The 20,680-nt window shown below is 48.9% G+C and overlaps 9 protein-coding genes across 9 annotated transcripts; 7 read left to right on the top strand and 2 right to left on the bottom strand.

Annotated features, from left to right (window-relative positions):
• The first annotated feature begins 283 nt into the window (after window positions 1-283).
• F4813DRAFT_330063 (acyl-CoA N-acyltransferase) lies at window positions 284-1,257 on the top strand. Its single transcript, XM_049241122.1, has 2 exons — window positions 284-606; window positions 683-1,257. Exons 1-2 carry the CDS (start codon window positions 438-440, stop codon window positions 1,084-1,086), a joined length of 573 nt encoding a protein of 190 aa, XP_049101917.1. The 5' UTR covers window positions 284-437; the 3' UTR covers window positions 1,087-1,257.
• Window positions 683-2,543, bottom strand: F4813DRAFT_352531 (3-oxoacyl-reductase). Its single transcript, XM_049242531.1, has 2 exons — window positions 1,473-2,543; window positions 683-1,416 (listed from the first exon to the last, which is right to left on the bottom strand). The coding sequence occupies exons 1-2, from the start codon at window positions 1,918-1,920 to the stop codon at window positions 1,109-1,111; spliced, it is 756 nt and encodes a 251-aa protein (XP_049101916.1). The 5' UTR covers window positions 1,921-2,543; the 3' UTR covers window positions 683-1,108.
• A 693-nt stretch (window positions 2,544-3,236) lies between these two features.
• F4813DRAFT_330024 (DUF1793-domain-containing protein) lies at window positions 3,237-5,810 on the top strand. The gene is made up of 2 exons (XM_049241121.1): window positions 3,237-3,584; window positions 3,641-5,810. The coding sequence occupies exons 1-2, from the start codon at window positions 3,316-3,318 to the stop codon at window positions 5,649-5,651; spliced, it is 2,280 nt and encodes a 759-aa protein (XP_049101915.1). The 5' UTR covers window positions 3,237-3,315; the 3' UTR covers window positions 5,652-5,810.
• On the top strand, window positions 5,663-6,294 carry F4813DRAFT_352527 (uncharacterized protein). Its single transcript, XM_049242530.1, has 2 exons — window positions 5,663-5,974; window positions 6,030-6,294. Exon 1 carries the CDS (start codon window positions 5,729-5,731, stop codon window positions 5,903-5,905), a length of 177 nt encoding a protein of 58 aa, XP_049101914.1. The 5' UTR covers window positions 5,663-5,728; the 3' UTR covers window positions 5,906-5,974; window positions 6,030-6,294.
• Window positions 6,295-6,947: 653 nt separating this feature from the next.
• Window positions 6,948-8,691, top strand: F4813DRAFT_329867 (RNA-binding domain-containing protein). Its single transcript, XM_049241120.1, has 4 exons — window positions 6,948-7,238; window positions 7,323-7,437; window positions 7,513-7,856; window positions 7,912-8,691. Exons 1-4 carry the CDS (start codon window positions 7,187-7,189, stop codon window positions 8,475-8,477), a joined length of 1,077 nt encoding a protein of 358 aa, XP_049101913.1. The 5' UTR covers window positions 6,948-7,186; the 3' UTR covers window positions 8,478-8,691.
• Window positions 8,692-9,752: 1,061 nt separating this feature from the next.
• F4813DRAFT_352519 (uncharacterized protein) lies at window positions 9,753-12,671 on the top strand. Its single transcript, XM_049242529.1, has 3 exons — window positions 9,753-9,852; window positions 9,902-10,373; window positions 10,466-12,671. Exons 2-3 carry the CDS (start codon window positions 10,211-10,213, stop codon window positions 12,652-12,654), a joined length of 2,352 nt encoding a protein of 783 aa, XP_049101912.1. The 5' UTR covers window positions 9,753-9,852; window positions 9,902-10,210; the 3' UTR covers window positions 12,655-12,671.
• A 575-nt stretch (window positions 12,672-13,246) lies between these two features.
• On the bottom strand, window positions 13,247-16,516 carry F4813DRAFT_352516 (secretory pathway Sec39). The gene is made up of 3 exons (XM_049242528.1): window positions 14,846-16,516; window positions 14,640-14,796; window positions 13,247-14,590 (listed from the first exon to the last, which is right to left on the bottom strand). Exons 1-3 carry the CDS (start codon window positions 16,353-16,355, stop codon window positions 13,507-13,509), a joined length of 2,751 nt encoding a protein of 916 aa, XP_049101911.1. The 5' UTR covers window positions 16,356-16,516; the 3' UTR covers window positions 13,247-13,506.
• A 416-nt stretch (window positions 16,517-16,932) lies between these two features.
• Window positions 16,933-18,161, top strand: F4813DRAFT_352514 (uncharacterized protein). Its single transcript, XM_049242527.1, has 3 exons — window positions 16,933-17,200; window positions 17,260-17,399; window positions 17,474-18,161. Exons 1-3 carry the CDS (start codon window positions 17,173-17,175, stop codon window positions 17,615-17,617), a joined length of 312 nt encoding a protein of 103 aa, XP_049101910.1. The 5' UTR covers window positions 16,933-17,172; the 3' UTR covers window positions 17,618-18,161.
• F4813DRAFT_329835 (uncharacterized protein) lies at window positions 18,134-20,498 on the top strand. The gene is made up of 3 exons (XM_049241119.1): window positions 18,134-18,647; window positions 18,707-19,070; window positions 19,128-20,498. The coding sequence occupies exons 1-3, from the start codon at window positions 18,404-18,406 to the stop codon at window positions 20,302-20,304; spliced, it is 1,785 nt and encodes a 594-aa protein (XP_049101909.1). The 5' UTR covers window positions 18,134-18,403; the 3' UTR covers window positions 20,305-20,498.
• Window positions 20,499-20,680: the final 182 nt, after the last annotated feature.

Genomic DNA, 20,680 nt, shown 5'->3' with positions numbered 1-20,680 from the left:
TTAAAGAGCACGCCGCTAGCCCCACCTCCATTTTTATTGTGTTCCATTGATGTTTTGGAGGGGCAATATGCGCTGTGCGCTGTGATCTATTCAGCTATTATTTCCCGATTATTTCGCATAACTACCTGATAATTGCGCATTCTCTAAAATCCGCGTTTGCTATCCCAACAGAACTTATATCGCTTTTCAATTTGCTTCTATGTCCCGTCCAACATCTACGATAAATAAGTAACTAGAGGGAAAAGATCTACGACCCTTAGTATACTCGTAATCTTATTTCTATTAACTACCCCCCTTTTTCTATTATTCGCTTACCTCCGTCTGGGCTTTTATGCAACCCGATGCCAGCAAATTAGACATATGTCCAAGCGTCTCCGATACAGAATCCTTTCTTTACTATTCGGTAGCTAGGTGGGAATTAATAATTATCCCACATCATGGCCTCTTTTCGACGTTTCCGCCCCGATGACTTAGACAAATTCTCCAAATGCAATCTTGACCCGTTGACCGAGACGTACGATCTAAGTTTCTATCTCCAATACTTTGCCAAATGGCCCTCACTATTCCGAGTCGCTGAGGATCCCAGCGGAAACATTATCGGCTATAGTAGGTGGCAGTCTTTTTTCTATTATGATAATAAAAATAAAATCCCAGCCTAACGAGGTTATACATTACTCTACAGTCATGGGCAAGTTGGAAAGCTCTCCAGACTACTTCCAGTATTCTGAGCATTACCTACCATGGCACGCACATATCACTGCCCTCACGGTAGCCCCTGAAGCTCGCCGTCTTGGCATTGGAAAGATTCTCACCGAAAACCTCGAAGTTGCTGCAGAAGCTGGAGACTCTTGGTTCGTTGATCTGTTCGTAAGGAAAAGCAACACGAGAGCTATCAACTTTTACGAGAGTATGGGTTACAGCGTATATCGTGTGGTCAAAGATTACTATGGTGATAATGTCAACGACCCCACCGCTCACGGTGAAGACGCCTACGACATGCGTAAGCCCATGTCCCGAGATAAGACACTAAAACACATTCGAGAGGATGGGAGGAATCACGATGTTCAGCCTGAGGATGTCTTCTAATGGAGTTACTTATGCTTCCGAGCTACATCGCGCCGTCTATAGAATATACACTCCCGCTCACGTACTTGGAGTCGGGGCCCAAAAGGAAAGCAATGACGTGGCCACATTCCTCTGCCGTGCCCTGTCTTCCGAAAGCTGCCCCATCATCAAAAGGTGCATCGGATGGTCGATTGTGGAGTTTCCAGTTCTTCTCCATCAGCGGAGTAAATATGGCTCCCGGGGCCACTGCGTTGACACGCACTTGCCGGACTCCATTTTCTTTGGCAGCAGCTTTTGTCAGACCTATGACACCATGCTTGCTGGCAGCATACGCTCCATGTTTGGCAAACCCTAGATTAGCGATCAGTTATATCGTTCTTTAGACGCGAGACTCGGCCATCGACTACCTTGAAGCCCGTGAATAGAGGAAACATTCACAATAGAACCACCATCAACGATTTTCCGGAGCTCAGCTCTTAAGCAATACATAGTCCCCGTAAGGTTAACTGCGATTATCTTGTGCCACTCGTCGTCGTCGAGATCAGCAACCTCTCGTATGCCATGATGTTTGCCGATTATACCCGCGACGTTGGCGGCGCCGTCAAGTCTGTCGTATTTCTGGACGATGCCGTCGATCCAAGATTCAACCTCGTCCCGATTAGAAACATCTACCTTAGTAACAGTGAAAGGTGCATTTTTGTTGGCAAAGTATTCTTCTGCGTTGCTTATGGCTGCCGGGTCAATATCGGCTAGGCAAACAATCCCGCCGCGTTTAGATATTATCTGTGCCGTTGCAAACCCGATTCCGCTAGCACCACCAGTAATTGCGAATACTTTTCCGTCAAGGGTTGCCATTATTGCTCTCGACTGCTCTCGGCTGCTCTCGGCTGCTCTCTACTTGGTAGTAAATGTTATAAAAACCGTAACGCAGTGTTAGCGGGGTAATATCGTCTAGATAATGACAATATAAATTTTAAGAGGTTTTAATATGCGGCTTTGCGGGCTAGTGGACACCGAGGTTTGAAGGTTTAAAAAGGGCCTTGCGGACAACTCCTCCATCTTTCGGTTTAACAACACGAGGAGTTGGCGAAGCTATAAACGCAGAGGATACCAACGGAAACGGGGATAGGTTTTCGGCGTTAGAAACTAGACGTTCTGCCCCTCTACTATGTAATGTGTCTATCATATCATTACTTACAGGTTATTTACCTACTTTAGTGACTTATAATGTACCGTTAGATCGAGAGAGTGGATATACTGTACGATCCTGAATGGCTTCAGTGCGGGAAGAAACGGCTTAAGGTGGATTAAACCGGAGAAGATGGGTTGGTTTTTTTAGGAGGACTGTTCATTGGTGCGCCTCTTCGACATTTCATGGCAACACGATAGATAGCTTGCCGTTTCTATAGATTTAAAGTTGTTTAAGCCTATAAGCCTATCAGTATAAGCCTATAAGTATACCTAACACGACTGTGGGGTAACATGTTAATTTAGGAGGGGTTGAAATACAGGAGGGGTTCCGTCTCGTCCGATTTCGATTCAGCTCCCCAGCCTCGGCACCCTCAATTCAATACCTAACCTAGCTAGAAGGGACCTTGCAGCTTAGCAGTTCATTCTCTAGCTCGATATGCAAAATACTATGTAAGACACATGGCGGGAGAAGCTGTTGTCGCATGACCCCTGATGACCTAGCTCCAACTGATACTACCTATCTGGTACCTACCTATTACCTAGGTGCCCCTTAGCCCCCGAAACTTCGAATTTGTGGGGAAATGTCGTCACTCCTCTCTCTCAATGGTTTATTCGGGCTTCCGTTCGTTCATCCTTCCTGCCTTCCCTATGTACCTTCGAAACCTGGGGGAGGTGGATCCTGTTTACCTGCAAGTCCAGACTGTAAGGAGGTTAGGTAAGGTACATGTACTTATTGTGTTCAGCCTGCACTCATCATTGAAACTCACTCTTCTCTCCTCTCCTCCAACTTCCAACTTCCGTATGGAGGCTCGGTATTCTCTAGATCTACATTCTCTTGAATCCCGCACTTCACTCTCGTGCTGCTCATTGATTAATCGTCGATTTCGCACCGAACTCTAGATATCTCAGATAGCATTATTTTTCGTCCTCCAGGTGTTCGACGACATCACGCATACATTAGCTTTATGTTTAGTTAGCCAACGCATTATCCTTCCTCAATTCGTTACATCTCTCTTCCGATAGTTCAGAAATATACAAGTACCCGCTTGATCCGTCGCCATGAGGCTGTGTCTCTGGCCGGCCCTTTCGGCGCTGTGTCTAGTCCTCGTCAATGCTTCGTCCCTGACGCCGCCCGTACTGCCATTGATCGTACGAAATCCCTACTTGAGTATATGGCTTGCCCATGCCCGAGATGCCCCGTGGGAAAATTGGCCGATATTCTGGACTGGCAGCACTGTCGGCTTTGCTGTTATAGCATCGGTGCCCGAGACTAAGACAGTATACCCCCTGCTAGGTCGCTCGCAAGATTTCCTCAGGAAGTCTCCTAGGTTAGTGAATAGCTTCCAGTATCAACCTGCGTTGTTCTCGGCCTAATTATTAGTAGTTATGAAGTCTCCTTTCCTAAATACGACGGCGCTACATTTGATGCCTCAACTACGAACCTTACCTATTCTATCCCAGAGTCCGACGTGAGGATTACTCTCTCGTTCTTGTCTCCTATCACGCCCACGTCGACATTTAGACAGTCCCTACCGGCGTCATACCTCACTTGCATTGTGGAAGGTTCGACAGATGTAAGCATATACGTGGACATAAATGGAGAATGGGCTAGCGGCAACCGAGACAATAAGATAGAGTGGGGGCTCGTCCGGACTGAAAAGAGTAACAGTGCAAAGACTCCCATCAAGACTTGGAGTATCACACGGCGTCATGAGCAGCTCCTAACCGAGTTTTTCGATCACTCCGAATGGGGAACCATTCATATTTCTGCTCCGGCCGACGTTGAACATCAGTCTGGCGAATCGAACTATATACGACGTCATTTTGCCCAGCACGGGTCATTGAAGAATGAAGTCGACGATTCTTACCGTGGAATCTTTGAGGAGGAACCTATCTTTGCCTTCTCCAAGACTTTCAAGCTTAAGAAGAGGTCGAACGAGTCGTCTGGTGTCGCCCAGGATAGCGTTATCTTTACCTTTGCCCTCACTCAGAATCCTGTCGTTCAGTTTGCCTCGGCCAGGGGCTTGACCTGGATGCGTCCCCTGTGGGATTTTTATTTCTCTGGTACTCATGAAATGCTGCAGTTCCACTATGACGATTATGAAACTGCAGCTTATCTTGCCAGCAACTACTCCGAGCAACTCGCTAAAGACGCGTATGCTTCGGGCTCACAAGACTACCAAGACATCGCGGCGTTGTCAGCTCGCCAAGTGCTAGGAGCGACACAATTTTCCGGTACACCGGATAACCCTATTATATTCCTCAAGGAGATCTCATCGAACGGAAATTTCCAGACAGTCGACGTTATATTCCCGGCGTTCCCATTTTTCTTATATACCAACCCCCAGTGGCTAGCATATCTACTGGAGCCTCTCCTCGAACACCAGTTGAGCGGTCAGTATCCCAACGATTACAGCATGCATGATCTTGGATTCCATTTTCCCAACGCGACAGGGCACGGTGATGGTAATGACGAATATATGCCCGTCGAAGAATGTGGCGATATGCTAATCATGGGTCTTGCACTTGTCAATGCTCTCAGAGATGATTCGCAAGCTCAGTTCGTCCGCACTGTACCAGAAGAAGCTTTAACACTCAACTTGGAGTCTGCGAAGAGATCGTCCCTAGTTAATGAATATGGAATGGATCGCACATGGGAAGACCTGGGCACTACGGGTGAAAAAGCGGCTGCAAGATGGGTACGACGCTCATACAAGCTATGGAAGCAATGGACAGGGTATCTCGTCCGAGAGTCGCTCATCCCTGCGAATCAACTTTGCACTGATGACTTTGCTGGTTGGCTGGCTAATCAGACGAACTTGGCGTTGAAGGGTATCATTGGCATTAAGGCCATGAGCGAGATTGCTAACGTTGTCGGTGAGAAGGCCGACTCCAAGTGGTACAGCAACGTAGCCGACGAGTATATCGACAAGTGGCAGGACTTGGGACTATCTAGAGATAAGACACATGCGAAGTTAGCGTACACCTGGTACGGATCGTGGACGACGATCTATAACCTGTTCGCCGATGCTCTACTCTGCTTCCATCTGCCTGCGGATGCATCCTCTTCGCTAAGAACGAGTAGATTATGGGGCTCAGAGCAGCAACCTATAGGGGACGAGGCTATCCCCAAACCTAAATCAATATTCATTCCAGATAAAATCTACCAGATCCAGAGTGACTGGTACCATGCTGTGCTCCAGAGATACGGCTTGCCGCTGGATAGCCGTCATCTATATACGAAGAGCGACTGGGAATTCTTTGCGGCCGCTGTGACGAGCAAGAAGGTACGCACGGAGATTCTACAACACGTTGCGACTTGGGTCAATGAGACTGCAACAGGTGCGTATAATTACTATGGCTTTATTCTCATTCAATGTAGCGGTCTATTCTAAACTAACTCTTCACAGATCGACCACTGACGGACCTTTACGAGACGGAGGGTGATGGCGGATTTCCTGGACCTGATTTTATGGCTCGCCCGGTAGTAGGAGGTCACTTTGCATTCCTCGCGTTGGAGAGAGCTTGTGGTGGCAGAGCATCGGAAGGTCTAAAGTTCCTTGACGAAGTGGCACCTGCAGAGATTGATGTTGAACAAGCCTTGAGAAGGGAAATCGCTATAAACCAGCCTGATATGGGGGAATTGTAGTGAGCATATAGGATGAAGAGACTATTAACCTTCCTCTAGCATCGAAGATACTTTGTGCTGGATATGTACCTAATATTGGGTAGAGGTTAGAGTAAAATTGTAAAGATTGTTTGTACGGATGTACCTATCTCTCAGGTATCTTGGGTAGGAATATCTCCATGAGAGTCCTCCGGAAGCGCTCGTCTTTGTACTACCACCAAAAAAAAGGAAGGAATAAAGGAAGATGTAATTCTAGATCTGCAAGTGCTTCTCGTCTACAATTTACAAGTTGTAGTTCCGTATTCTCCCGCATCGACAGAACTTTGAATTGGATAAGATGATTGGGAGGTAACCTAAAGAACTGATTGGATAATTCATGTAGGTTCAAGGTTCAGGCGGGTAGTTGATAGGCACATATTATCGTAAGCAACTACGGATCCGTACATAAGCATATCCCTTTAAACGGACCTTCGTACCTGCCGCACCTGCATCGTGATTAGATGTACCTTGTAGGGGTAGGTGCGTACATGCGTACCTAACATGGATGTATGTGGAGACGCGACAATGCTTAGGGAAAGCCTAGGCAGGTACTAATAATAAAGTACATGCGTAGAGCCTACCGTAGGTACGGTACATCCGCAGCTGAACAATTTTGCCTCCCCATTTTTTCCGCCCCTTCAACACTTCCCGTTTCTCTTTCACCCATTCCATCTTTTCTCCTTTTGCAGCAGGCCTTTCTTTTTTTCAACCAGCCTTGCCCGAGACCTCAACCTTTCTCAGTTTGCATCATCACAAAGAAAAGGGTTGTTTGTGTTCGCGCTTGAGACTCACGAGATTTTCTGCACAGCACTGCATCACGCGACTTTTATTTGGAGAGTGGATCTGCAGCCTGCATCAGAACAGAACAGAACAGGTTGCAACTGTGCAACTGTGATTTCTGATTACGACTTACGTCTACAGCCATTGAAAGTAGCAGGTGAGTCGGACTATTTTTTACATCTTGCACTTTCTTTTTTTAACCATCAGCCCGCACAACCATAAAACCCTCTCATTACACCACTATCCATCTCCATCTTCATCTCCATCTTCTATTCTACAACCTCCCTCATCTTGACCACGCTTCTTCTGCCATCACCTTGACAACTATTTGTTTCCCTTGGTCTTGGCGCGACCATTTTCCTTTCCGCAACTAGCTTTCTGCACAAAAACGCGTCTGTCCTCATCCGCACCGCCTATTGGTTTATTGTCGCGTCGAAACTTACTTACCGCATTCACAGTCATAACATACTAACAGCCTTCACCATGGCTACCACTGCAATGGACTACGAAACCGCCAATGGCGATCGATTTGATGGTAAGTCACAGCCTCAAACTACTATGTCTAATATATATATATATATATATAATGTATCATACTAATTTTATGTCTGCTCTGTAGATGATGGTCCCCGTTACGAGCGTGATCAGCGAAGCGCGTCTCCCCGAGCCTCCCGTGATGACGGAATTGAGACATCGCGCCGCCGCTCTGCTTCTCCCGCCGCCAATCATGATCGGTAAGTCCCTACTACATAGATGGAGATGATAATCTCATACCTATCCTTCAGCACGCTTCTAACATCTGAAACTAGTGCCCCCAAAGAGGAAAATGGCAACAAGGACGAGGATGGTTCTGTTAACCCTGGATCTAACCTCTTCGTGACTGGAATCCATCCCAGGTTGACCGAAGCCGAGGTCACCCGCCTTTTCGAGAAGTATGGCGAGGTCGAGAAGTGTCAGATCATGAAAGACCCTCACACCAAGGAGTCACGCGGATTTGGCTTTGTGAAGATGGTTACATCTGACCAAGCCGACGCAGCTAAGGATGGATTGCAGGGAGAGGAAATTGAGGGCCGAACCCTCAGCATTGAGAAGGCTCGTCGCGCCCGCCCTCGAACTCCTACTCCTGGCAAGTACTTCGGCCCTCCCAAGCGAGGTTAGTAAACAAACTTGAGACTTGATGTGTTCCTTTTCTAATTTATTTGTTCCAGAGGGTCGTCCTCGCTTTGACGAGCGCCGCCGTGGAGGTGGCTATGGTGGTGGTGGTTATGGCGGACGTGACGATCCGTACCGCTACAGAAGCTACGATCGACCTCGCTACGAGGAGCGTGGCGAGCGCGGCGACCGCGGTTACCGTGAGGAACGTGGATATGATCGTAGCTACCGTGATGCTCGAGGTGGTGGCGGCGGCTATAGCGGCGGCCGAGAGGATCGCGGATACGACCGCGGCTATGACCGTAACTACGGCAGGGAAGATCGACGTGAGCGTGGTGGCGGTGCTGCTACTGCTGCTGCTGGCGGTAGTAGTAGCGGCGGTGGTGGCGGTGGTGGTGAGGAAGGGTATGGACGAATTGACCGCTATGCTGGTGGTCGTGAGGAGCGAGACCGCTACGGACCTCGAGGTGGAGATGAACGACGTGGCCCTGGCTACGAACGTGAACGTTTTGACCGTCCCGATCGCGATGGCGGTGCCCGAGCTCGCGATCCTGCCGCATCTGGCTATGGCGAATCTGCAGCTCGACCTGAGGCCCGCGAAACTTACGGAGGTGCGCCTTGATCACCGAGAGAACGATAATCCGACATATTCAGCCTGCCGCTGCTAATGCGTCATTCAGGAAACGGTCGATATACGCGTTAAGGGTATTTCCTCTGCACTCGCGTCTCCATAATGGCTCGGTGCTCGATGGTAGTATCGGGCGTCTCCTTCATCTTATGTCATTTCTCTTCAGGCTTGCGAGTACGGCGGATACCATAAAAGATGTGACATATGGAGTTTAATACGGCAGGTAAAGGGAAGGAAAAGGCATCGACCGCCATGTTTTTTTCTCTTTTCTTTTCTTTTTTCTTTTTCCTATGACCTCTGATCCTTAGACAGGGTTTGCCAGACACGGGTTTGAGGGTGCTGTCATTTTGTTTTCGCCTGTTTGTGGGCGAATTTCCTCGGCGAGTCAATATAGGAGTCAGCCTGGCAACGACGATTTTAGGATGATGGCACAGGCAACACTTCCCCTCCCCTTTCACCCAGTCACCCGTCTCCTTGGATCACGAAAATGCGTCTGCGGCGTGGACAACACAGCAATCTTTTCACCTTTTCAACCTGCTACTTGTACTATTATTTTTTACTTCCGAGGTTTCTCTCCTCGAGTTTGACGAGCATGACGACTGAGCAACATCCATCAGCATTTTGCCGGGCGGATATTCGAGACAGCTCTGCAATGGTGGACCCGCAGAATGCAACACATAATTGATCGCAAATTCCCAGAAAGGTGCACCCTTGAGTCGAATCGACTAATGTTCCGTAAATACCATGAATTTGGCCTCTCAATACTAAGTCGCTGCATTCAGCAATACAATTTTAACGCCACGCGACACGATTTTTAATGTTCCTAATAGGCTCCCAACAATTGTAAATGGGAGCCGCCTTTTCGCTTCAACGCCTTTGCATCGCCTTGCCAATAATCCATAGTCACCTTCCTTCGCAACAAAACTTTTAATCGAGCCGTTTACTCGGGCTCATGATATTGCTCCTGCGCTAGCAAGGGTGTACAAAGGTAAATCCCCCCAGCTTCGGGACTATCTGCTGACGAATGTTGTGTTTTGCAGTATATTATTATATGTAACCATCTATTGGAATGCGTGGGCATGCCTGGATGATGTCCCCTCCACATTCTAGCTGAGCCCATAAGGATCCTTCTGTAGGTTGTGTAACCCGTTAGATGCCCCAGTTGGCCTAGTTTTATGCGTTTGTGATGTGACTATTGTCTAAGCTTAGATAGAGTACATAGTATACTTTGGGTAGCTACATTTAATTAAAGCTGCAGCCAACTATATCATTCTCGTGTCTTCATTTTTCAGAGTTAAGGAATGATGATGACTTCCACGTGGATAGTATTAGTCTCAAAGCGGATTGATCACTGAAACCAGCAACAATGGTATATTACATTCCGTACTTCGCTTTGTTCGAGTCCTAACTAATGCCAGAAGAGGTCAAGTTTTGAGGAGGCATGTTTCTGAGAGCAGTCTTTGTAGAAACATTGTACGGAAGGAAAATGGGTTAAGCTTGACGGAAACGTCTGGAGCTAACCATGATGACAGCCGGCCGAAAGAGGAAAACTCAGAACACAAAGCTGTCTGTAGACTTTAGTTGATAATGGAGATGTATTCGGGCAACTCCTCTTCTGAGGCTAGAAATCGTTCGTCCTACACTTTGTTCCGTTGACCTTTCATGTTACGACACGAGGGTTACGTCGCTTCGCTCGCTTCATTGATATCGCAATTCGAATTTCGGTCATGGTAGATGTAGACAGGCCTGCAATGGAGGTGACATCTATACATACGAGTAGTGGTAGGAGGAGCTCCGAGCTACGACACTTACGATATGAATTAAAACGGCTCAAGACGTATTTGGCCGTCCTAGAATATGACCTTGGACTACCAGAGCAAAAGACGGAGGGTACGTATATAACATCACTATACAGTTCGGAGGATTCACAACCCCCTTCATTGCCTTATGCGGTCATTCATTCATACTAACCTGCATAACAGACTGGGCTGGGGAAGGATGGATTTCTAAACGTGGACAGAAAAGGAGGGAGAGGGCAGAACGGCGAAGACAGCGTGGTCGTGTAGCGCAAAATGCTCGCGAACGCATGTGGAGGAGACAGTTGGGGTTACATGTACCGCCTTCGCCTTCGCTGACCGACGTTCAAAAAGATATCAACAGCAAGATCGACAGGAAAATAGCGTCGTATCGAAACCGCATCAAGCGAACCTCAGTCCAGCTACTCGTCGCCGCTACTGCCGGCCATCAGTACCGCAAGACAAACTTAGTAACCGGGCAAGGCCACGCCGATGTCCATCGCACGCCGAGTTCTTCTAAGGAGATAGTCGCCAGGATGGTTGGGGACTTGATTAACAAGAAATCCCGGGGGGAACGCCCAGCTATAGGTTATGTTCATAACGACAGCGACGGTTATAACGACAGCGACGAAAGCGACGTTAGTGACGGTAATGATAGCTACCTAGACGACAGTGATACCAACATGACCGAGTTAAGTAGTAGTAGCGAATCCGAATTCCCAACATCCAAGTTTGCAGCGGCCTTGATGGCCCGAGTCGCAGCCACACCAGGACCTGGAGACTGGGCGGACAAGCTCGCGCAACCGGTCATCGCCAAATACGCGAAAAAGGGGCCTCCGAAAAACGATACAGAGTTGCATTTGCCGCCGCACGTGGAAGAGGAGAAGGACCCAAGACCACAAGACAAACCCGCCACTCCAAAGCCAGAGTACTACGATCCTAAACAGTGGAAGGATGTTGGCATTTCGAATGAGAGCAAAGCAGACAGTACACCCGTTCGTACCGACAAGCCTGCCGAAGAGATAGGGATCATGACCTGGGAGCAACAAGAGAAAGCCTTCCCGACGTTGAAGTCGATTTTGGAGATGGGGGAAGAATACGGCCGATGGGATCCGGGATACTTGGACACAGATAAACCAGACCCAACCCCGTGGGATCCAGATAAAAGGGAGCAAAACGAGTCCAGGCCCGGTGCAGAGCGACTCCCCTTAGAGGCAAACATCACCACCAAGATCTCACTTGAAAGAATACGAGCTGGCTTTGAGAGGGCAGAGATGAATATTGAGTATACTCAATACTCTCGGGTCCCGGCTATTTTGCCAGCGAGGTTGAGCGACCAAAATATGATGCGCGGTCCTCTACCAACGCCGCCGAGATTACCGTTGAAAGGGCCGTCCGGCCGGGTGATAACGCTTCAGCCAACGCCAAAGGCTTTTACGCCCGTACAGCCCGTCCACACGAACCCGTATTTGAAACAACCACTACCGGATCCCGCAGATCCGGCAAACGTTCCCGTTGCTCAGTACCGCTACCCTGTCGACTCACCCGTCACTTCAACCTTCCAGTCCAACGATGGCAATAACAATAACAATAACAATAACTATAATCCCTCGGGCGTGAGGAAACAGGCCCCGGATAATAGGCCCATCACGGTAATATATCAGAACGCGTCGGTGGTGAGACCTAAGGCACAGGTTCGAAATGCGAAGAGAGATAGGGAGGTTCGTCTCGTGGAACAGCCCAAGGAGATACCGGTTCAGCAACAAGTATTGGAGCCACACCAGTCATCAGAACAACAACAACAACAACAACAACAACAGCAGCAGCAGCAGCAGCAGCAGCAGCAGCAACAGCCACAAGAACAACCACCACCACAGCAACAGCAATTCTTGCCGATATCAGAGCCCGCACCACGTCCACCACCATCCCAATCTTCCGCGCTGCCCCCTCTCCCTTCCCTCTTCCCTCCCACCCCCACCGAAACCGACCCAGCCCCCCCGCCACCACGCAGCAGCAACCCCATCACCGCCAACGACCCATGGTGGCACTACACCAGCAGCGACGTCGACACGGCCCTCTACCACCCAGGCCCGAACCTGCAGCCGCTCCAACTACCCCCTCCAGCCGACACCAGCGACACCGACGACACCGAGCAGCAGCTCCAAGCCCAGGTCCTCTCCGAGAGCAACAGAGCGGCTTCGGGGCCAGCGGGCCAACACCAACAACAGCTGGCTAGGCCGCTGCGGTCGGCGCTGCCGCTGAAGAGCGCCGCGGCGGGCGTTGCGAAGAGTGGGGGCGGACGCGGGCGCAAGAAGGGGCATCATGTGCGGTTTGGGGGGACGCAGACTTTGACTTTTAGGAGGGGCGGAAGGTGAGAAGGGGATTGGGGGGAGGGGGGGTGGATGGGTGTCTGATGGAAAGGGGGCATAAAGGGGCCTTGGTAAGTAGGATAAGTTTTTAGTTTTGCTGTTAACCTAGTTATTTCTTGTTTCTTCTTCTTCTTCTTCTTCTTTCTTCTGGTTAGCTGTGAGGTATCTAGGGGTAGAATAGGTTGGGCTGGGTTTATCTTGTTTTTGCATGCCCGGCTGCTTTCTTCATTCATTGCCTTGCCTTGGATTTTTCTTGTTGGTCTGTACGTCTCGGCGCAACTCTATCGTAGCATCTTAGCGCTAACTGATATTGCTTAATGAGCAGCAGTGGATCGAGGATGGAATAAGGCGATAGCGTGGGTTAGCATACGATGGGGCGTGGTTAGACGCTGGAGGGGGGGTCGAGAGGAGAGAAATACATACTTGAGTTGACATAGATTTGATGAAGGCTTCACCCCTGGCGTACTTAGGGGACGTTGGTTCCCAAACTGCTTAAGATTGGGTAAATATATCTACTTGTGTCCTAGGTTAGGAGGTAGTTAGTTTACTAAACCCTCTTGTGTACGAGATGCGGAATATATGAAATGACCACATTTAATCTCATGTATTATTTAGAACTGCGCTTCCTTTCACTCTTCGTAAATTATGTCCACTCCCATTTCTCCCTATGAGCGGGAAGCGCCACATCATATCACGGTGATACGTATCTTCTGTAGTCAGACACTACCCAAAACCAAGACTTTTGAATCCGCATCCATGAACCCCTTTTTGAATTCGATATCGTTATCCCCATGCTGTAGTGCAACAGTAGAATCACCCAAACATAACCCCCTAAACTTCGTTATTCCATCGTCCCATTTAACTCTTTTCGCCAGCCCTGTCGACAGGCTGCGCCCCAATTAGCCATCCTACACCCGACGCCAACGTCCCGACCGCTACATCCCTCAGCTGATCCCTCTTCCTAGCCCGCGGCTCTCCCGTGTCTTCACGGGCCTCGTCTGATCTGGCGTTCTCGCTGCGCTGCAAGCTAGACAGGGCCGTCAAATTGCGCTGCGCCCTGGCCATGCTAGCGCGCGACAGGTCGAACAGCGACATAGGCGCCTCCTCAACATGGCGTGAAGACGACGCCTTGGCAGCATTTCTTACCACGCCCGCCGGTACGGTACCGCTAAAAGCGCCGGGCATAACCTCCAGGTCGCCCCTATCGTCCCACGCCGATTCCTGCTCCTCTTCTGCTTTGGCCGCTGCGTTGAGCTCCTCCTCACACTTGCGGAACACATTTAGGATCTCTTGCAGAGTCGCGGGCGGTGCGATGCGGAGCGCAGTTGCGAGACATTCCATTCTCTGTTCCAGGTGTCGGATATCGAGGTTGCCGTTGGCTGTCCCGATGTGCGTGGGCTTGATGGTACGTGCTGTCCGGCGGTACTTACCCGCTTGCAACGCGGCTTTCCATGAATAGTCATCCGTTATTGGAGCTGGGCCGGATTTCGAGGTGACCCCGGAATTTACGGAGGGACCGTTGCTGTCCGCGGCTAGGCGGTTGACGACGTAGGAATACGCTGTCTCGAAGTCATCTTCTGTAAGTGCGGCATCCACGCACATAGCTATGATCCGGCTTTCGATGATTGGCCGTTGCCATGCTTGTTCTGCTGCTGAGTAGGACTGTCCGGGTTTAGTATGAGCTAATAGACCAGCATCGGCCATATTGGAGCCGATTTCAAGAAAGTCCTGGACCCGGGTGTAGCTCTTGGGATTCTGTTCTAATACCTTCCCAATTATGGAGATGGGATCTGGATGGACCCGAAGCATAATTGGTATGAACGGCTCTCCTTTTTTCAGCGTCAAGCGGTATTCGCTGAGTGCATGCGTGGTCCTTAAGAGAGCCTCAATTCTTCTAGACTCGGGATGCGTTTCTGGTAGGGTCTGGGGAAATGCATGTATTCTAACATCACTTAGAGGAATATTCTGCATACTGATTAGAGAAAGCTTACATGTCGTCGCATCTCAAGAGACCACCACGACCGCGGTGGGGATTCGATGCGCTATCGTAGGCCTTCATTGCGCAAGAAACGATATTGTCTCGTAATACATCACTATCAAGGGGCTCCTCAGGCGCATCTTCGTATATAGACCTCGCCAGGGAGTAGCCTGATAACTTTAGCATGTGGTCTTAATAAAAGTGTGCAATGAGCCTTACGTGTGTTGTTTAGAAAGGCTTTGAGGCATTCAACCTCGAGAAACTCCTTCTTTAGCCGACTAAAGACCCCCTGGACCCGAGTATTGGGGGAGCCTTGAGCTTCTTCTGCGCCCCAATCTCGAAGCCATAAAAGCTCATTTCTCGCCCTGATCCAGTACTTGTCGTCGCTTTTGGGACCATTTCCACTCAAGTTACTGATATACTTCGTAGCTGTTGCCTTCTGTTCTTGTTCATCTTGCAGAAAAGCCAGTTCTCCTGCTTTTCGGACGGTGCAAGAAGCATCGGCTTTGGTTAAGATGAAAGCACTGAGTGTTAAGATATGTAAGAGTCGTGTAGATGTCTCATTTGGTGCAGTAAGCGGGTTTGAATCTGCGAGCAAATCATTGCGCATATAAGTAGCGTTCTTAGCCAACAGAAGGCGTTCTCCACTAGGATCAGTATAAGGCGGGAGCAAAGACGAGGCAACTTGTAAAGTAGGGCAGGGGTCTTGATCTAGTAAGGCCATAATCTTTGTGACAATGCTGTTGACACCGGTCAATGCTTCGAGTGAAGCTTCCGGTATCAGATATGCCGAAGCCAGCGCAGCACGAGCGTATCTTTGCTCTAGATGCCCCTGCTCATCGTCTTCTAGCCACATAGAAGCATAGCCGCCCAGGTCAATATCACCTGGGCCGTCCCATTGATCTATAGCTCTCACTGCAACTTTCCACGACTTGGAGGCTTGCGCTGTGATCCACTCAAGGACATGTTCCCACCCTGGACAGAGAGTATATGATGCGAGCTGACCCTGTTCCGAAGAGCGCTCATTCTCATCACCTCGAGCCCACCTCGCGTCATTATATAGCCACGGACCTATTAGGCCACGAAGGTCCCTCCCAACGTGGGAGAGATCTTCTTCGCTTGCGCCGGTTTGCGACAGTAGCAAGTCAACTGCGGCTTGATCGTTCATGCGCTCGAAGGCGGACAAAGTCTGGACAGCTGGATGATGTGGGTAATATTCATGGTTCCGTCGTAGGAGGGGAAGTAAAACCGAAACCATCCATGTCCGAATAGCGGGCGCATGGTCGAGGAATGGTACTATTAGATCGGGCAGCTGGGCAAGTAGACCGGCCTCTTCGTCGACCCGACGCGCGCGGTGGATTAAAAAGAGAGATATGAAATCTTGAGATTCATCCTTAGGCGCGCCCTCCCATGCGAGAGGAAGTAGTCGTAGCTTACGGACCTTCTTTGCGGCCTCATCGTCTGTGAAGTCCTCCACCGAAGACCAATCAACCTCTCGCGGCTCGACATCCGTTTCCAAGCTTCCCGACTCGAGGTGTTGAACGAGGGAGACATATTCGCTAGGCGGCAAGGTCTCGGGTAAACATGTTAATAGTATTCGGAGTAATAAGTCCTGCCGTAGGACCTTGCTATGCTGAGCGGCGAGCACAGTCAAGCTCTCGATGTCGGACTTGGCAGCTAGGTACGTAGCGAGGAGTACGATGCGCGGCGCAGAGGGAATTGTCATCATTTTTAAGGCGCTATATACATGGTCTCGTTTGCAGAGGAGCCGGGAACCCAACGAGGTTGGGTAATGCTTGCTATTGCCAGAGGCTTTGTTGAGTGAAGGGCAAGTAAAGAGATAAAAGTTGCTATTCGAGAGATTCAAACGTGTTAGTTACCTAAGGTACCTACACTTTACAACCTGGGCAGCTCCGGCCGGGCAGCTCTACAGTGGACCTAACCTACCTAGACACTTAGGTACTTTGTACATGCATGTGGCTTTCGGGCAGGACCTATGTAAGTTCATGTACCTAGCCCATGCATCTCCAAATATGACGTACATGTTATCATGACATGGAAGAAAAAGAAAAAGAAACAAAACATACACGGCTTATACATGCACTTATACATGCACATGATTAGAAATTCGTAATATAGGTAGACTGATATGTATTCCAATTAGGGTTGTTCCTAGCAATTAAAACCAATCATTGCTCATTTTGAAGGTTTAATCATACAAGAGGTATTTTATAAAGCATTGCCATAGGTAGGTATACCAAATGCTTTCACAAGTCTAATGCACAGACCACTTTAAGCTGCAACTACCCACGTCTAAACCACATACAGTTAGTCAGGTCAAGCTTTAAGAACGGCCACCTCTTAATTCGTCAGACCCAAAGCTTATCTAATTCGTCCAGGATACAGCATCATTCGTCGGAACGTCGCAGGGCCCTGGAGCACTTGAACGACATAACCTAATCTGTCTCAGCAACCGCAATTGAGTGCGCGTTTTCCCTCCCATAACCACCGAGCGACGTCTACTTCCACACGCATAGCTCGACGCCATGTCATCCGGATACGGTCTTCATGGCGGTCCGTATATCAAAGAATATCCAATGGTTCGGAAGTGCTAACATATTTTGGGTGAATAGGTCCGGGCCGGTGCTTTCCCTTCTGGCAAGAGGTTCTAGCTTGCTACGTTGTGAATACCTCGGCAGAGGACGACTCGGGGAAGAAGAAGTGCGCGCCCGTTCTAGAGGACTACTACGAGTGCTTACATCACAAGAAGGAGGTTAGAATCCAACCTGATTTACCTATAGCCACTTGCTAGCCGGACGACTGACTAAAGTTTGTTAAACGGAATAGGCTACGAGAGTAAGAGCATTGCAAGCTGCATATCGAAAGGCAGAAGCATCGTCAGCACGAGAGAATGCGCCAAGTGCTGGTCAAATAAGGAACCTAGGCCTGTTGGGCAAGGAGGAGGATACGAAACAGGTCCTTGGCGGATGATTACGATGCTTCAAAAAAGAGGCAGAGCTGTGTACGTACAAGGTCTTAAGGTCTTCGATGCATATGAATTCAAGGATCAACGAAACCCGAAATAGGCGTCCTTTATATCAGCGGGATCAGTTGCTTAGGATGACCGCAGCCTTGCTACAGATATCAGGGACCAATATTGCTCAGATATTCCTAACCCAAGGCACAAATATAGAAGCATCGGTATACGTTATAATGATACCAACTCTGTATCACTAAATCACCACTGCGACTCATACACACGATGAAGGTTTAATGCTGGCCAGCTCTAGCCCAGGCTCATATTTGCAGGCTTAGTAAGTTTAATGAGATTGTTTAGCCAGGCATATCTCGATTTCGGATGAAAAACCATTATACATTCATTACTCTAAGAGATGAAGCTATACAAACAGAAAAAAATACACGTGTGCAAGCATGTCTACATTGTTATCATAAGATGGGCAAGTGCGTACATGTGTACATCTACATGTAGGTAGTCACTTACCTGTAGCCACTACATTAGGCACATATGTAAGGTATATTATAAGGTAGGCACGTCCAAGAGATACCTAGGCAAGAGCAAGCCGTTATTGCAGCCGCCCGTGATTCACATACACGCACTTTCCTTGCTGCCCACCAAACTGCTTTGTTAAATGCGCTTACTCTTCCTTTCTACCATCTTCAAATATCTCTGACTTCTCCCTTTTTTCATCGATTCGGTGGTATCGTACCTGCATCCTTGGACATATAGGCGTGTTTCACGCTCGTTGTTTTGCCAACATGCCCTCTCTTCGTGGCATTGAGATATCCATCGTAGCCAGCTCGGATATTAAGAGGCTACCCGAGTATCCTCACCCGGATGGATCGTCTGTTCGTCTCACAAGGGTTGGTCCTGGTTGCCACGATCTAAGAGATAAGGTGCGAAATGGCTTGCACCTTTCTTCTTCCTCTAACTATCCTAATGCCGAGCCCACCCTGAAGAAATCTAACCCCCGCGTATCGGTCTATATTCCTTCAAGCCCTGGTAAGTCTTACCCCTGATATTTCAAATCATTGATATATCCAATCTAAACTGGCTCTCAGGTTCTCAGTTTCGGCTCAAATACCTCATTCATCAGCCAGCACCACCTTCAAGATTCGTCTTTTTTAAGATGATTATCAATGGCCATCCTGCTGTCTCCTGGGGTATCGACACCACTTATTGTGCAACAGGGAGTGTGTCGAGAAGCCTCTTCGAGCCTGGTGATGGTTTGAGAGACAAGAACGGCAACACCCCTATAGGCATAGAGACGCGATATTTCCATTTCGTGCATGGCCTCGACCAGACTTTGACTTCTGAAGATGGTGGCTTGATCGAGGTCCAAGTCTTTCGCTGTCGAGGACGAAAGCGCATCGCCGTCGAATTAGACCCCTATTCACACCTTCGCCAAGAACGTCGTGGAATCACGTAGGCTACTTAAATAACGTCTCCTATATATTAGTTCCTTTAGCTAATCGTCTTCAGGTCACCTAGTGGCGGCTTGGTTGATAATCCTCAAGATGCTACCTTCTACGAATACCATTTGGAGGATGCAAGAGATTCGCCTTACGCGACATTTTGTTTTTATTACCGATCCGTTCAATATCTCGTGCAGCGAAACTTGATACCGAAGTACGAAACGGGATTTCGACCGGCATCTCTAAATTCAAGTAACTCATCAGGCCCCGAATTTCGAGAGAAGTCTGCCCATGCGACCTCCTCTCCACCCGCGCATCAACTCGCTATCGGCGTAGAGTTCCTCGATGATAACGTGTTCGACGATCACATCAAGCCCGTTAGCATGGCTATTTCGGACCCGTCGGAAGTTCCTAAAGTAGAGGAATACTCCTTGAGAAGCCCCCCGCAACTCACGGGGGCTCACTCACCTGCTACTGTCGTTGAAGATGTGGATAAGGCAAAGAGGAAGGCTTTTTTAGCTAAGTTGCTACAAAGGCCATTGCCAGAGCTTCCCAAGACAAGTTCTAGGCAGGCTTCCAAGAGTTCACTTCGTTCTAGCTGCCCATCTCTGACCCCGTCTCTAAAACGATACGTCAAGAGCGAAGAGTTCGAGAACGAGGAGATAAAGCTGGGTACGGCGCAGTCGGTCTTCCTACCATCTGCGTCAATTAAAGCATTGGAATTGAGAGATGTGAATGCCTACGAACCGGAGGATGAGTCGCCTTCGGACTATGCAGCCTCATTGGACTCTACCGAAGCGTCGAATTCACCAGCACGGCCTTCCCCGACCGGCTATGTTCCAACGACTGGCAGCGTACTTGAACGGCAGCTTAACCAATTTGACTCTCCCATCGCTCAGCCATCACCAAAATCTAAGGCCAAGCTGCCACTCTCCAAGTCGCAGGCAAACTTGCTTAACGATGTAAGCTTCCCTGATGTTGGCAAGCTAAAAGTCACCGAAGGAGAGTGGCTTGGGCAGACCCCATCACCCTTGCGACATGAAGGTAGACCAGGAAAGGACCCATGGAGCCCACGTCCAGAAAAGCTCCCCGGTCGTTCTTCGATGATAGAACTTCCTGTCCGCCAGGGAGACGATGAAGATATCAAAGGTTCTGGCGGCAAAGCTGTTCCTCGCGACGTCCGAGCAAGTGCTACACACGACACTAGATACATAAACGAAGCCCCTGCGGGTAACTGGATCTAGATAGGCTGTTGCATATTGCCGATTGTCGAGCGTAATGTTGCTATAACTGAATCTGCGCCAGAGAAACTTAGCTCGTATAGGCACTATTAACTTCTGTAGCTTAGATACGTAGGTAGGTACCTACCTAGGTATACGGAATCGACTACGCCATATGCAAATTGGCATCTAAGACTACCTGCTTGCTTATATATATTAATCCGTATGAATTGTAATTGATGGTGCGACTTAAGCAATTGTTTGATATCTACTACGTCTTACTAGTAATCTAAACCCCGCTGGCTGCATTGGGGTTTACCAGAACCTCAACTCATATATTACTACGCAATGATCACGTACTTTACTTTAAACCTGCAACAACTCATGAGTAATATCTTTA

This window comes from Daldinia decipiens (assembly GCF_022478715.1).
Source record: "Daldinia decipiens strain CBS 113046 unplaced genomic scaffold F4813scaffold_8, whole genome shotgun sequence".
Classification (NCBI taxonomy): Eukaryota; Fungi; Ascomycota; class Sordariomycetes; order Xylariales; family Hypoxylaceae; genus Daldinia; species Daldinia decipiens.
The sequence above is the reverse complement of the archived record's forward strand: the minus strand, read 5'-3'. Positions and strand labels throughout refer to the sequence as shown.

Excerpts from the sequence above, each read along its gene's own strand:
- F4813DRAFT_330063 (XM_049241122.1), top strand. The coding sequence starts at position 438 with ATGGCCTCTTTTCGACGTTTCCGCCCCGATGACTTAGACAAATTCTCC. Across the intron at positions 607-682 it reads CGGAAACATTATCGGCTATA|TCATGGGCAAGTTGGAAAGC; the intron begins GTAGGTGGCAGT and ends ATTACTCTACAG.
- F4813DRAFT_352531 (XM_049242531.1), bottom strand. The coding sequence starts at position 1,920 with ATGGCAACCCTTGACGGAAAAGTATTCGCAATTACTGGTGGTGCTAGC. Across the intron at positions 1,417-1,472 it reads CTCTATTCACGGGCTTCAAG|GGTTTGCCAAACATGGAGCG; the intron begins GTAGTCGATGGC and ends TCGCTAATCTAG.
- F4813DRAFT_330024 (XM_049241121.1), top strand. The coding sequence starts at position 3,316 with ATGAGGCTGTGTCTCTGGCCGGCCCTTTCGGCGCTGTGTCTAGTCCTC. Across the intron at positions 3,585-3,640 it reads TTCCTCAGGAAGTCTCCTAG|TTATGAAGTCTCCTTTCCTA; the intron begins GTTAGTGAATAG and ends AATTATTAGTAG.
- F4813DRAFT_352527 (XM_049242530.1), top strand. The coding sequence starts at position 5,729 with ATGGCTCGCCCGGTAGTAGGAGGTCACTTTGCATTCCTCGCGTTGGAG.
- F4813DRAFT_329867 (XM_049241120.1), top strand. The coding sequence starts at position 7,187 with ATGGCTACCACTGCAATGGACTACGAAACCGCCAATGGCGATCGATTT. Across the intron at positions 7,438-7,512 it reads CCCGCCGCCAATCATGATCG|TGCCCCCAAAGAGGAAAATG; the intron begins GTAAGTCCCTAC and ends ATCTGAAACTAG. Across the intron at positions 7,857-7,911 it reads CTTCGGCCCTCCCAAGCGAG|AGGGTCGTCCTCGCTTTGAC; the intron begins GTTAGTAAACAA and ends TATTTGTTCCAG.
- F4813DRAFT_352519 (XM_049242529.1), top strand. The coding sequence starts at position 10,211 with ATGGTAGATGTAGACAGGCCTGCAATGGAGGTGACATCTATACATACG. Across the intron at positions 10,374-10,465 it reads ACCAGAGCAAAAGACGGAGG|ACTGGGCTGGGGAAGGATGG; the intron begins GTACGTATATAA and ends CCTGCATAACAG.
- F4813DRAFT_352516 (XM_049242528.1), bottom strand. The coding sequence starts at position 16,355 with ATGATGACAATTCCCTCTGCGCCGCGCATCGTACTCCTCGCTACGTAC. Across the intron at positions 14,797-14,845 it reads AGCCTTTCTAAACAACACAC|GCTACTCCCTGGCGAGGTCT; the intron begins GTAAGGCTCATT and ends TAAAGTTATCAG. Across the intron at positions 14,591-14,639 it reads CTCTTGAGATGCGACGACAT|AATACATGCATTTCCCCAGA; the intron begins GTAAGCTTTCTC and ends AAGTGATGTTAG.
- F4813DRAFT_352514 (XM_049242527.1), top strand. The coding sequence starts at position 17,173 with ATGTCATCCGGATACGGTCTTCATGGCG. Across the intron at positions 17,201-17,259 it reads CGGATACGGTCTTCATGGCG|GTCCGGGCCGGTGCTTTCCC; the intron begins GTCCGTATATCA and ends TTGGGTGAATAG. Across the intron at positions 17,400-17,473 it reads GCTTACATCACAAGAAGGAG|GCTACGAGAGTAAGAGCATT; the intron begins GTTAGAATCCAA and ends TAAACGGAATAG.
- F4813DRAFT_329835 (XM_049241119.1), top strand. The coding sequence starts at position 18,404 with ATGCCCTCTCTTCGTGGCATTGAGATATCCATCGTAGCCAGCTCGGAT. Across the intron at positions 18,648-18,706 it reads CTATATTCCTTCAAGCCCTG|GTTCTCAGTTTCGGCTCAAA; the intron begins GTAAGTCTTACC and ends ACTGGCTCTCAG. Across the intron at positions 19,071-19,127 it reads CAAGAACGTCGTGGAATCAC|GTCACCTAGTGGCGGCTTGG; the intron begins GTAGGCTACTTA and ends AATCGTCTTCAG.